Raw genomic sequence first — 14442 nt, 5'->3', positions numbered from 1 at the left:
ATGTTCCCCATACTTATTCGGTACTTTTAAACCGACTTCAATGTTTGAATGTATTCTGTGCGGCGTTCGGTCAATTCAGCTGGGATCAGAGCGGTATTCCCACGAAGTGTGCGCTTCGACCCCAGCTATCTACCGAACGTTCGGTTATTCCAAAGTACCGAATATTGTGTGAAATATGTATTTTAAAGTAAATTGTCAGTTTTGCTGCACGAGGGGATAATCCACTTAATCGTCCATTTTAGTGGGAGTATCCTTCTCGTGCAGCAATGCCTGTTGGGAAAGTCACAATGCATGTTGGGAGAAATCCCCTGGATTATCTGTACGGAAACCCCTTGCATGGGGAACTGCTTAAATATGCCAGCTTGTGAATAAACCGAGTTACTTGACTCCCAAACTGTGTTTCGTCCGGTTATTGGGAGGATTGGGGATATTGCCGTGCTTTCTACTCTGACTGTGGATTTCCTGAGGATACCAACGGATATCGTGGACTATTATACTGCATTCCGTTACATAAGTGTATGACATGTATTGACTCGATTTGCTATTTTGTATATATGTATATGATATTTATACTTGTTGATACATTTATCTAATTATTTGGACTGACAATGTTACATAGGACAAGAAATTGGTTTCTATTTGTTGAAATTTCTATTGAATAAATAAAATAAATATATATAAAAAAAAAAGATCTCCAACACTGTGTGAGTTACTGACACCGGTTACATTTATTATTTATTGTAACGTGTAATAAATCTCACATATTAGTACATGGGGCGAGACGCTGCAATCTAATAGCATTGTTATATATAACATAGTCAGTGTTTGTACAAATCACAGAGAGTCAGGAGATCAGTCAGACTATAGATAGTGAATACAGAATACTGAATATAGAATACTGAATATAGAATACTGAATACTAAATATAGAATACAGAATATAGAATACAGAATACTGAATACAGAATACAGAATACAGAATACAGAATATAGAATATTGAATACAGAATATAGAATACTGAATAATGAGTGGAATGCATTGTGTAAATAATTGAAATAACTCTTTCCCCTCCAGGATAAACACACAGTAAGTAACCTGTGTCCTAGAGAAACCAGCAACAAAAAAATGTACAATTTCCCGTATCTCCCTATTATAATACTGACACATTGTGCCCGCAGTTCCTGTAAGTGAGTGAAACCTGAACCTGTCCCCCGCACCTAAAACCAAAATCACATGACTGACACTGACAGTGGGCGGAGTAACGATAATGGGCGGAGTCATTGTGACGGAGACCCCGCCCCCTGGTTGGCTGAGCGCTCGGTCTGGTTTCCGCCGCTGTTCCCGGGCGGTATAAGGTGGGGGATGGGTTGGTCTGTTGCCGCGCTCGGTATACCGGGAGAGACTCCGCACTGTGTCCGGGTATACGGGGCGGGCGGGGTTATACCGTGTATGGGCGGGGTTACACCGGGTGTGGGCGGGGTTACACAGTGTGTGGGCGGGGTTATACCGTGTGTGGGCGGGGCCACTTGTACTTTATATCAGCCTGTAGCACGCTAGTTCTGTATCTCGAGCTGGAAGTAAGAATTCCGATCTCCCAGTTACAGTCACCGAGAGAGATACAGCATCACATCATGTACAGCCTGATACCAGGTAATGGGGGGGGGCACTATTATATTGGGGTTCTCATACTGGGTAATGGGGGACACTATTATATTGGGGTTCTCATACTGGGTAATGGAGGACACTATTATATTGGGGTACTCATACTGGGTAATGGGGACACTATTATATTGGGGTTCTCATACTGGGTAATGGGGGGCACTATTATATTGGGGTTCTCATACCAGGTAATGGGGGGGCACTATTATATTGGGGTTCTCATACTGGGTAATGGGGGGGCACTATTATATTGGGGTTCTCATACTGGGTAATGGGGGACACTATTATATTGGGGTTCTCATACCGGGTAATGGGGGCACTATTATATTGGGGTTCTCATACTGGGTAATGGGGGACACTATTATATTGGGGTTCTCATACTGGGTAATGGGGGACACTATTATATTGGGTTCTCATACTTGGTAATGGGGGACACTATTATATTGGGGTTCTCATACTGGGTAATGGGGGACACTATTATATTGGGGTTCTCATACTGGGGAATGGGGGACACTATTATATTGGGGTTCTCATACTGGGGAATGGGGGACACTATTATATTGGGGTTCTCATACTGGGTAATGGGGGGACACTATTATATTGGGGTTCTCATACTGGGTAATGGGGGGACACTATTATATTGGGGTTCTCATACTGGGTAATGGGGGGACACTATTATATTGGGGTTCTCATACTGGGTAATGGGGGGACACTATTATATTGGGGTTCTCATACTGGGTAATGGGGGGACACTATTATATTGGGGTTCTCATACTGGGTAATGGGGGACACTATTATATTGGGGTTCTCATACTGGGTAATGGGGGACACTATTATATTGGGGTTCTCATATGTCAGGATCGGGACAGGGATCCAACACGCAGAGTACAAACAGTAGCCAGATACGTATACCGGACCTTAGAATGGCCGGACTAACGTAAGTAGTACAGTATAGAATGGTCAAAGACAAGCCGAGGTCGAGGGTAACAGAAGACAGGTAAGCGAGAGACAAGCCGAATCAAGGGTAACAGAGATAAGCAGAGTAAGGTAAACAAGCCGGGTCAAAACCAAAAGGGATAATAGAAAACACAAGCACTGAGTGACTAGAACAAGCTAGAACCACGACAGGGCAATGAGCTAATGAAAGAAGCTCTGTTAAATACCCTGTTCAGAGCAGTAACCACGCATCCGAGGTGTCCTGATTGGTCCTGCAGCGATTGACTGACAGGTCGTTCCGGGGGAGTGTCCTGATGACTACTTCCTGCCTAGATGCTGTAAAAGGCAGTCACTCCCTCGCGGCCGGCCTAGCATGACCGGATAGACCGCGGGGAAGGGAGCCATCAGACCGTCTGGATGGAGGAACAGCTAAGTCTCTACCTCTTTCGAAGGTAGAGACCACAGGTACCCTGACATCATACTGGGTAATGGGGGACACTATTATATTGGGGTTCTCATACTGGGTAATGGGGGGGCACTATTATATTGGGGTTCTCATACTGGGGAATGGGGGACACTATTATATTGGGGTTCTCATACTGGGTAATGGGGGACACTATTATATTGGGGTTCTCATACTGGGTAATGGGGGACACTATTATATTGGGGTTCTCATACTGGGTAATGGGGGGGCACTATTATATTGGGGTTCTCATACTGGGGAATGGGGGACACTATTATATTGGGGTTCTCATACTGGGTAATGGGGGGACACTATTATATTGGGGTTCTCATACTGGGTAATGGGGGGACACTATTATATTGGGGTTCTCATACTGGGTAATGGGGGACACTATTATATTGGGGTTCTCATACTGGGGAATGGGGGACACTATTATATTGGGGATCTCATACTGGGTAATGGGGGACACTATTATATTGGGGTTCTCATACTGGGGAATGGGGGACACTATTATATTGGGGTTCTCATACTGGGTAATGGGGGACACTATTATATTGGGGTTATCATACTGGGTAATGGGGGGACACTATTATATTGGGGTTCTCATACTGGGTAATGGGGGACACTATTATATTGGGGTTCTCATACTGGGGAATGGGGGACACTATTATATTGGGGTTCTCATACTGGGGAATGGGGGACACTATTATATTGGGGTTCTCATACTGGGTAATGGGGGACACTATTATATTGGGGTTCTCATACTGGGTAATGGGGGACACTATTATATTGGGGTTCTCATACTGGGTAATGGGGGACACTATTATATTGGGGTTCTCATACTGGGGAATGGGGGACACTATTATATTGGGGTTCTCATACTGGGTAATGGGGGACACTATTATATTGGGGTTCTCATACTGGGGAATGGGGGTCACTATTATATTGGGGTTCCTCATACTGGGTATTGGGGGGCACTATTATATTGGGGTTCCTCATACTGGGTATTGGGGGGCACTATTATATTGGGGTTCCTCATACTGGGTATTGGGGGGCACTATTATATTGGGGTTCCTCATACTGGGTATTGGGGGGCACTATTATATTGGGGTTCTCATACTGGGTATTGGGGGGCACTATTATATTGGGGTTCTCATACTGGGTATTGGGGGGCACTATTATATTGGGGTTCTCATACTGGGTATTGGGGGGCACTATTATATTGGGGTTCTCATACTGGGTATTGGGGGGACACTATTATATTGGGGTTCTCATACTGGGTATTGGGGGGACACTATTATATTGGGGTTCTCATACTGGGTAATGGGGGACACTATTATATTGGGGTTCTCATACTGGGTAATGGGGGGACACTATTATATTGGGGTTCTCATACTGGGTAATGGGGGGACACTATTATATTGGGGTTCTCATACTGGGTAATGGGGGAACACTATTATATTGGGGTTCTCATACTGGGTAATGGGGGACACTATTATATTGGGGTTCTCATACTGGGTAATGGGGGACACTTTTATAATGAGGTTCTCATACTGGGTAATGGGGGACCCTTTTATAATGAGGTTCTCATACTGGGTAATGGTGGACACTATTATATTGAGGGTCTCATACTGGGTAATGGGGGACACTATTATATTGGGGTTCTCATACGGGGTAATGGGGGACACTATTATATTGAGGTTCTCATACTGGGTAATGGGGGGCACTATTATATTGGGGTTCTCATACTGGGTAATGGGGGGCACTATTATATTGGGGATCTCATACTGGGTAATGGGGGGACACTATTATATTGGGGTTCTCATACTGGGTAATGGGTGCACTATTATATTGGGCTTCTCATACTGGGTAATGGGGGGACACTATTATATTGGGGATCTCATACTGGGTAATGGGGGACACTATTATATAGCTTTCAATCTGAAATCCAATCAGAGTGCTCTGTCATTTTATAGAGCGTGGGAAATTTCTTTGGAATGTGTTTACAATGAGCGAATCTCATTTGCAATGATTCTACTTGTGTATACACGATCACTGACGTGAAATGGTTAAGGTCTAAGAAACAGGGATGGAGATAAGACGTTAAATGAAGGTATTTACAGCCAGGAGGGCAAAGGATGGAGGGGGGCTGGGTAGAGCAAACTTGTTGTATTCCAACAAGATTCTATCCCCCCAAATATTAATAACTATAAGTCCATAAAATATTGGTGGAATACATTCACTGATATAACAATCAGGAACTTAATGTCCAGAAACTTGCAGTGATAAACTCCAGGTATAAGCAGTAACATTGTTATAGTAACAAATAATAATATGGAGACGGTGGACAATCTCCCAAGGTTCGGTCAGTATCTGAAAGTTGCAGGAAATGAGGATTCTCAGTATTCCTGTTAGCTGTGTTTGTGCCCCCTGTGGGTTCAAACTTCAACTTTAAAGGGACTCTATCTGCCCCCAATTACTTCATCTCAATGATGTGGTCTGGGTGCCATGTCCCCCGTGTTAACCCAACAGCTGAACACATTGCTGTTCTGCAGGGTTTGCTGCGCGAGTGCCCTATCCTCTCAATGCTTCCCTCTAGGAGACCATGGGGTTGGCTGAGATAATTGATTCTGATGATGTCAGCCAAAGAGGCGGATCTGTGAGGGAGAATTGGAAGTAAACCCACCTTTATACCCTGGCAGCGGAGGCCTGGTCACCTAGATGGTTACTAGGGCACTATAGCGATAGGTAAATACATTTGTATTCCTAACTATAGTGTCCCTTTAAGATATACTAACAGAGAAGCTCTTAGTGAGCAAGCTCTGTGAGTCGCTACTGTGGGTTATATGGGTGCACACAAAGTCACACAGGTAAAAATAATGAACCACTTCCATAATGAACTTTTCTATAAACCCTTAACACCTAAAAACAGCTCTCAGACTACAAATGACAAATCTCAGTATTAGGATATTGTTTCCACAGCCCAACAGATAACTGCAATCATTCTTTATGTTTTAGTGGGCTACAATTCTCTCACACTCCCAGACTTATCTGTGAAGGAGGTGGTGTAGTCATCCTTCTCTCCCCTCAATGTACCTTTCAACCAATCATAACTCCCCCTACCCCAGTGATGGCGAACCTTTTTGAGCCCGAGTGCCCAAACCGCAATACATGCCAACTTTTTTTCCCTCAAAGTGCCAACATGGCAATTAAACCTGAATACTGAGGTTTACGTTTAGAAAAAACTACTCGTACAGTTAACAACTTTTGTTTTAAAAGAGAGTTAAATTATACAAATTTAAAAAAATGATATAAATTAAGCTTATATTAGTATCTCCAACAAATGCAATACATACACACAGACTGCTGAACACATTCACACACCAACTGCTTAATACATACACACACCGAGACACAGACAGACTGCTAAATACACACACAGTCCGCTAAATACACGCACACTGCTGAGTACGCAGTCTGCTGAATACACGCACGCAGTCTGCTGAATACACACACACACACACACACTGCTGAATACATAAAGACTGCTGAACACACACACATATACTGCATTGAGGGGTGCAGTGTATGTGTCTGTGTGTAATGTTATGTGTGGGGGGGTGGGGTTGTGTGTGGGGGGGTGGGGTGCTGTGTGTGGGGGGTAGGGTGCTGAGTGTGGTGGGTGGGGTGCTGAGTGTGGTGGGTGGGGTGCTGAGTGTGGTGGGTGGGGTGCTGAGTGTGGTGGGTTGGGGTGCTGTGTGTGGGGGGTTGGGGTGCTGTGTGTGGGGGGTTGGGGTGCTGTGTGTGGGGGGTAGGGTGCTGTGTGTGGGGGGTAGGGTGCTGTGTGTGGGGGGGTAGGGTGCTGTGTGTGGGGGGGTAGGGTGCTGTGTGTGGGGGGGGTAGGGTGCTGTGTGTGTTTGGGGGAAAGGGTGCTGTGTGTGTTTGGGGGAAAGGGTGCTGTGTGTGGGGGGGTAGGGTGCTGTGTGTGGGGGGGTAGGGTGCTGTGTGTGGGGGGGGTAGGGTGCTGTGTGTGTTTGGGGGAAAGGGTGCTGTGTGTGTTTGGGGGAAAGGGTGCTGTGTGGGGGGGTAGGGGTGCTGTGTGTAGGGGGGGTAGGGGTGCTGTGTGTAGGGGGGTAGGGGTGCTGTGTGTAGGGGGGGTAGGGGTGCTGTGTGTAGGGGGGGTAGGGGTGCTGTGTGTAGGGGGGGTAGGGGTGCTGTGTGTAGGGGGGGTAGGGGTGCTGTGTGTAGGGGGGGTAGGGGTGCTGTGTGTAGGGGGGGTAGGGGTGCTGTGTGTAGGGGGGGTAGGGGTGCTGTGTGTAGGGGGGGTAGGGGTGCTGTGTGTAGGGGGGGTAGGGGTGCTGTGTGTAGGGGGGGTAGGGGTGCTGTGTGTAGGGGGGGTAGGGGTGCTGTGTGTAGGGGGGTAGGGGTGCTGTGTGTAGGGGGGTAGGGGTGCTGTGTGTAGGGGGGGTAGGGGTGCTGTGTGTAGGGGGGGTAGGGGTGCTGTGTGTAGGACTGCTGTGTGTAGGGGTCCTGTGTGTAGGGGGGTAGGGGTGCTGTGGATAGGGGTCCTGTGTGTAGGGGGGTAGGGGTGCTGTGGGTGCAGGGGTAGGGGTGCTGGGGGTGCAGGGGTAGGGGTGCTGGGGGTAGTGGGAGTAGGGGTGCTGGGGGTAGTGGGAGTAGGGGTGCTGGGGGTAGTGGGAGTAGGGGTAGTGGGAGTAGGGGTGCTGGGGGTAGTGGGAGTAGGGGTGCTGGGGGTAGGGGTGCTGGGGTAGTGGGAGTAGGGGTGCTGTGGGTAGTGGGAGTAGGGGTGCTGTGGGTAGTGGGAGTAGGGGTGCTGTGGGTAGTGGGAGTAGGGGTGCTGGGGGTAGTGGGAGTAGGGGTGCTGGGGGTAGGGGTGCTGGGGGTAGTGGGAGTAGGGGTGCTGGGAGTAGGGGTGCTGGGAGTAGGGGTGCTGGGGGTAGTGGGAGTAGGGGTGCTGTGGGTAGTGGGAGTAGGGGTGCTGTGGGTAGTGGGAGTAGGGGTGCTGTGGGTAGTGGGAGTAGGGGTGCTGTGGGTAGTGGGAGTAGGGGTGCTGTGGGTAGTGGGAGTAGGGGTGCTGGGGGTAGTGGGAGTAGGGGTGCTGTGGGTAGTGGGAGTAGGGGTGCTGGGGGTAGTGGGAGTAGGGGTGCTGGGGGTAGTGGGAGTAGGGGTGCTGGGGGTAGTGGGAGTAGGGGTGCTGGGAGTAGGGGGAGTAGAAGGAGTAGGGGTGCTGGGGGTAAGGGGGGTAGGTTATTACATCAGTATCCCCCCCTTCCCTTCTTATTACCTTTGGTGAAGGGGAGGGGGGGAACACAGCCATCCCTGGTGGTCCGGTGGTGGTATGCAGGACAGGAAGACAGGTCCTGCAGCTCTCCTGTCCTCCCGCGCGATGCTGTGTGGAGCGTTGCCATGGTAACGCGCGGCAACGCTCCACACAGCTCGCAGGAGGACGGGAGAGCTGCTTCCTCGATCCCTCCCCCCTGCTTCCGGTCCTCCCGACACGGAAGTAGAGTAGGCGCCTGCCGTTTCGGGCAGGCAGGCGCCTACTCTGCAGTGATGGCAAAGCTATGGCCGCGTGCCCACAGAGAGGGCCCGGCGTGCCACCTGTGGCACGCGTGCCATAGGTTCGCCATCACTGCCCTACCCTATCCTTTTCTTCCTTTGAAGTTCACACTGTCCGCCTATTTAAACCCACTCCTTTAAGAATTGCTATCATCTACCGGCACCCTCGGGTATCTTAGACTATTCATTGAGCACTTTTCTTCCTGGCTTCTCCACTTCCTCTCATCTAGCATTCCTTCCCTTATACTTGGGGATTTCAATATCCAACAACCCCAATTGCACTGATGCCTCTTGTCTGCTCTCTGTAACCTCGTCCTTTGGCCTTACGCAATGGTCCAATTTAGCAACCCATACAGAGCCTTCACCAATCTCTGTACCACCTCTAATCTCTCCAAGATTCCTTTTCCTCTATCTGACCACCATCTGCTGACTTTTGACATCAGTATACCTAAGACCCAATTGACTCCACCATCTAAACATCAAGCATTTCTCCACTAAGCTCCAAAATCTCTTTTTACCTATCTCAAACCTCATCTGTCCTAGCTCTGCAACCTCCTTCTACAATTCCACCCACTCCTCTCAACTAGACATCATGGCACCTCCTACATTTAAACACAGCAGGCGCCCCCAACAACAACCTTGGCACACCAAGCTGACTCGATACCTCCAAAAATGCTCCAGAACTGCTAAACGCTGTTGGAGAAAGTCTCACTGTGTATCTGACTTTCTCCACTATAAATGTATGCTGAGCTCATACAGCTTGGCTCTTTCCTCTGCAAAAGTAAATTACTTCAATACCCTCATAACCACACTCTCCCGTGAACCCAAATGACTATTTCACACATTTAACTCTCTTCTTCGCCCTATTGTTCCTCCTCCACCTACTAACTTGACCGCCTCAGACTTTGCTACTCACTTCACTGGCAAGATGTCTACAATCAGGGAGAGATCTCTCATCTTTCTTCTTCCCCTAACCTCCCTCCCTCTGCTGTTCTATGTTCATTCGCACCCGCTACAGTGAAAGAGATTTCTGCTCTGCTCCAGTCCTCCCGCCCCACCACCTGCTCCCTAGATCCAATTCCCTCCCATTTCATCCATACGGTCTTCTTCTCTTTCTCCACCTCTCACTAAAATTCTCAATCTCTCTCTCCTCTGGCATATTTCCATCGCCCTTCAAACATGCAACTATAACCCCAATTCTAAAGAAGCCCACCTTGACCCTAACTCCCATGCAACTACCGCCCTATCTTGCTACTGCCTTTTGCATCCAAGATCCTTGAAAGAGTTGTGTATGCAAGATTGACAGACTTCCTCGAGTCCAATTCTCTGCTAGACTCACTTCAGTCTGGTTTCCGCGCTAAGCACTCTGTGGAAACGGCACTGACGAAAGTATCCAATCATCTACTCGCTGCAAAATCTCTCGTGTTCACTACTCTATCCTAATTCTCCTTTACCTGTCTGCGGCTTTGGACACTGTTGATCATCAACAGCTTCTTCTCATCCTCCGCAATATCCGTCTACAAGATATTGCTCTCTCCTGGTGCTCCTCCTTCTTTTCCCAGCGCTGTTTCAGGGTTTCTTTCTCTGGCTCTGCTTCTTCTCCCCAACTCCTCTCTGTTGGTGTCCCCCAAGGTTCAGTCCTTGGTCCCCTACTGTTCTCTATCTATACTGCCTCCCTTGGTAAGCTAACTAGCTCCTTTGGCTTCCAATATCATTTCTATGTGGATGACATGCAAATCCACCTGTCCTCTCCTGATCTCTCCCCGTCCCTCTTGACTAGTGTCTCTGACTGCCTCTCTGCTATTTCTAACTGGATGACTGCCACTTCCTTAAACTCAACTTGACCAAAACTGAAATTCTAGTCTTTCCTCCCTCAAGTGTTGCTACTCCTGTGTCTCCCTCCCTCCAAGCTAACGGTGCTACCATCAGCTCCACCACGCAGACTCTCTGCCTAGGTGTTCTCTTTGACTCCGACCTCTCCTTCACGCCTCATGTTTAGTCTATCGCCAAATCCTGTCGTTTCCATCTCAAAAACATTGCACGCATCTGACCCAATTAACGCCAGATACGCTCTGTCTTACGTCTATCTTCTGTCCGTACTCCCACCTCTGATGCTCGCCTTCAAGACTTCTCCAGGGCTGCACCGTTCCTGTGGAACTCGCTTCCCTCCTGCGTTAGATGCTCACCCAGTCTGCGGAATTTGTTGGCGCTATATAAATAACATAATAATTGTGTGTTTACACTCTGTATCCTGATCTGTAATGAATGTAACTGTGTCTTTCTTCCAGCTCTCCTGCTCCTCCCGCTGGGTCTCTCCTCTGGTATAGACAATGTATTGGTCGCAGTGGGTTCAGACCTATCTCTGTGCGGGATGAGGTGCGTCACGGGGGGATACGCTATCCTTGATTGTTCCCCTAAACCAGAACCGATCCTGGAATACAACTGTGATCTCCGTTATTGGAAGCCGTTCAGTAATTACCGGCACAGGGTTGATCTCGATGTATCCAGCGGATGCGCAACAATCAGAAATATTCAGAAAAGGGATGGCGGTCGCTATTTTTGGGTACTGATTGATAAAAACCGTACAGAAAGTGTGAACCAATATACAAGAATCAGCATTATGGGTAAGTAATCTGTGGGCTGTACAGAGAGTTAGGGATGGGATACATTGATTTTAGTGTAAATTCCCCCGAAAGCTCACATGAAAGGCGCACATCTATTAAGTGATTTAAAAAAAAAAAATTAGCTGCAAGACCCCTCCCACATAAAGAATAAGCACAGCAAGAGTTAATGGAATAGGTAGTTTATCCCCAGATACAAAGTCACAATAATCAGTTCTGATGTTTGGAAACGCTCGGTAAATTGATCACTGCCATATCGCGGCTGCTATTATTTCACACACAGCTCGGTTCATTGATTAATAAACCAGGATTTGTTAAGATCTCGGCAACATAAAGAAATTAAAGACAGATATAAACATGATTAGACGTAGGTAGGCACACTTAATCAGATTTTAATAAGAAAATGACAACACAAATTATTCTAAGCCTAGGTGCTCACTTAAATAAGGTCCTATTCCCAAAGGGCCAAGTAAAATTACAAATAATATAGATATAAACATGATTACCGCATATCACCCCATGTACTAATATGTGAGCGGCTGTACAGGATTTATTAAATATATGGAAAATAAATGTACCCAGTACAGTGTCATTATTAATAATCTGCTTCTTACCCTGTATCATGGAAAAGGGATGGTAAATACCGGTTTTACTATTGAGAGTTAATGAAGAAATCACAATGACGGTTCAATGATCCTCAGTTACTGGGTTTAGTAAATCCCACCCAGCAGACATGCACATTCACTGCCTCTGATCTCCATCTCTTATCTCCCAGATAAAGTCTCCATCACCAGCCTTAGCTCCAGTCTCAGTAATTCAGGGCTGACCACATCTCTGCGAGTTCAGTTTACTGGGGATATGGAACAAACGGTCACCTGGACCCGAGATGGAGGAGACCTGCCCGAGGGCCACCAGCTGAGTAAATTTAATGACACCCTCACTGTACGGAGCACGGACTACGGGACATACAGAGTGACTGTTACTAACTCAGTGAGTGAGGACCACGCTCAGCTCACACTCACAGGTAATGGGGCTGTTATGGGATTTGGTAATCCGAAATATCTCCCCTCCCCCTTACTGAGTAACATCACAGCCATAAAGTGAAGCTTCACACAGCTTGGTAAATATCACTAGACATTCTCCATAATCTGTCCAGTCCCAAGATGCCTCCAGCTGGGTATTATCTACGTGTTCTGCCTCTATATAAAGGATATTACTAGAAATAGTCTTGGCCGTATCATATCTGTGTTCAATACACCATTCTAATGTACAGAAATGGCCCTATATGTGGATACATTCCTTCAGATCCTCAGCAATCTCTATAGGTCCAAGTCCTTGGGATGAGAACCCTATGACGAGCAGTTTATGGTTGAATCTAGAAACCGTGGCTGTAATCCTTTCTATGAGATCTCCTTCTTCTCCTGTCCATTTCCTCTTCTCTCCTCGCCAGCTGGGCTGACATTCCCAGAACATGTGAGCGTCTGTGAAATCTCTTTCCTTTCACTCTAATCTTTTCTTCTTCCACGGAGCCCCAGTCTGTGCTTTATACACATCCATGGAATAATGCATGTTACACGGCTTCTCTGCTCCGGGGAACACGTGTGTGATGTGGGGTTTGATATGTTACCTGTTTAACCTGTTCCATATATGTGGACATTAGTGGAGGCTGGAAACATACAGAGCACTAACCATACCTTCCTGATGGTGGCGCTATGGTACATCCTTACTGCAGGTTTCCATCCATGTTCTAGTATAGATTTGTATTGAGAATTGCTCGCTATATGAGATAGGTTCTTATTTAGTGATTGTTAGTAAATAACCAGATATTAAATAATCTAAATGGATTTATTGTGTGTAGAGTCTGTTACAGCTGAACCAGCTCCTGTCTCAGGAAGATTTAGAGTCTCCTGGGTCGCTGTCAGTATCATGGCTGTTGCTATCTATGCTGTGCTCCTGGGGGTACGTACCTTCTAATACTCTGATATTCAGCCTCCGTACAATGCAGGTTTAAGGATCTCCCTGCATGGCCACAGGTGGGCTGCTCCATATTAGATACCTGTGCTAATACACAGAATCCCTGCTGTTCCTGCTCCCGGAGGACTGGGGTTTGGGGTACCCTTTCCATTTCCTGCCCCATTGTGTCCCGAGTGGTAAAAGTGGGGTGATTTGGGTCCCATGTAAATGGCAGGATGACCTCTGACCCCTGTGTATCGAGTTAGGGGTGCGGTAGGTCACCCATGGAGAGAGGAGGTGACTCCAGGATATTTATCAAAGTGGGGAATTCTGAGCTTCCAGAATCCAATCTGCTGGGATCAGTTTATCAGGAGATACTTTATTACTAAATACAATGAGTTCCTTTAGTGAGGATTCCAATAAATAACTGTGTAATAAGATCTTTATAATATAAGAGGGAATTATTAATCCCCATGTTCCCTATTGATATTACATTGTGATATACGGATATAATGTGTGTTTAATATTTATTTTCCATTTCCAGGTATTTATTAAACGGAAGATGCTGAATCCAGATATTAAACCCCAGTGTGAGGATATTGTTACAGCTCATCGTACAGAGCGCGTGGAACTCCAAGAATCCGTCTAATCCTGCACGAAGTATTATATAAATGTGAGGAAACATAAAGATTGGGCGTGAAAATGGCATTAACAGTAAAATATAAAATAATACATTCTCAGGGATATTTATTTAAATCTGTCACTAAATATTGTTATCATAAATAGGAATATCTATTAATGCAAACTAAAAGTATAATACAGAGTTTGGCCACCAGATGCCGCCAAAGGATTATATATATATTATTTATTTTTTTTTTAAATGTAAAATGCAATACAAATAGGATATAAAAAAATAACTATTAAAGCAGAGAGTCGCATTCAGATATTTAGTTATAAAATATTCTCACGAGGAGATTCTGTCTGTAATGTATTGAAGGGGAGATGGAGAATCAGATTACGTCTATTACCTGCACGCAGTGCGCACTGACGACAGAAGTAAAATATGCCCAGAATTGACATTAGACCTTCCAGGAATAGGGGGAAACTAGCCCCCAGCACAAAGTGCAGATACCTCTGGGTGTTCAGGGTTTCAAACTGAAACACTGCACAGCCAGATACCTACCACCATAACCACTACACAAATAGAAGTGGTGGTTGGAGTAACCCAGT

The 14442-nt window shown here is 46.6% G+C and overlaps 1 protein-coding gene across 2 annotated transcripts; it reads left to right on the top strand.

The window, feature by feature from the left end:
- The first annotated feature begins 11198 nt into the window (after positions 1-11198).
- LOC134583009 (cell adhesion molecule 2-like) lies at positions 11199-13884 on the top strand. 2 transcript variants are annotated; one of them, XM_063439754.1, is made up of 3 exons: positions 11199-11262; positions 12035-12283; positions 13757-13884. In XM_063439754.1, exons 1-3 carry the CDS (start codon positions 11259-11261, stop codon positions 13765-13767), a joined length of 264 nt encoding a protein of 87 aa, XP_063295824.1. In that variant the 5' UTR covers positions 11199-11258; the 3' UTR covers positions 13768-13884. The 2 variants fall into 2 exon arrangements, 1 of the variants encoding a protein (XP_063295824.1); XR_010086299.1 differs by lacking the exons at positions 11199-11262; positions 12035-12283 and adding an exon at positions 13169-13218.
- Positions 13885-14442: the final 558 nt, after the last annotated feature.

The sequence above is a fragment of the Pelobates fuscus genome, chromosome 13 (genome assembly GCF_036172605.1).
Source record: "Pelobates fuscus isolate aPelFus1 chromosome 13, aPelFus1.pri, whole genome shotgun sequence".
Taxonomy (NCBI): domain Eukaryota; kingdom Metazoa; phylum Chordata; class Amphibia; order Anura; family Pelobatidae; genus Pelobates; species Pelobates fuscus.
Note: the sequence above shows the minus strand (reverse complement) of the source record. Positions and strands in the feature narration are given on the sequence as shown.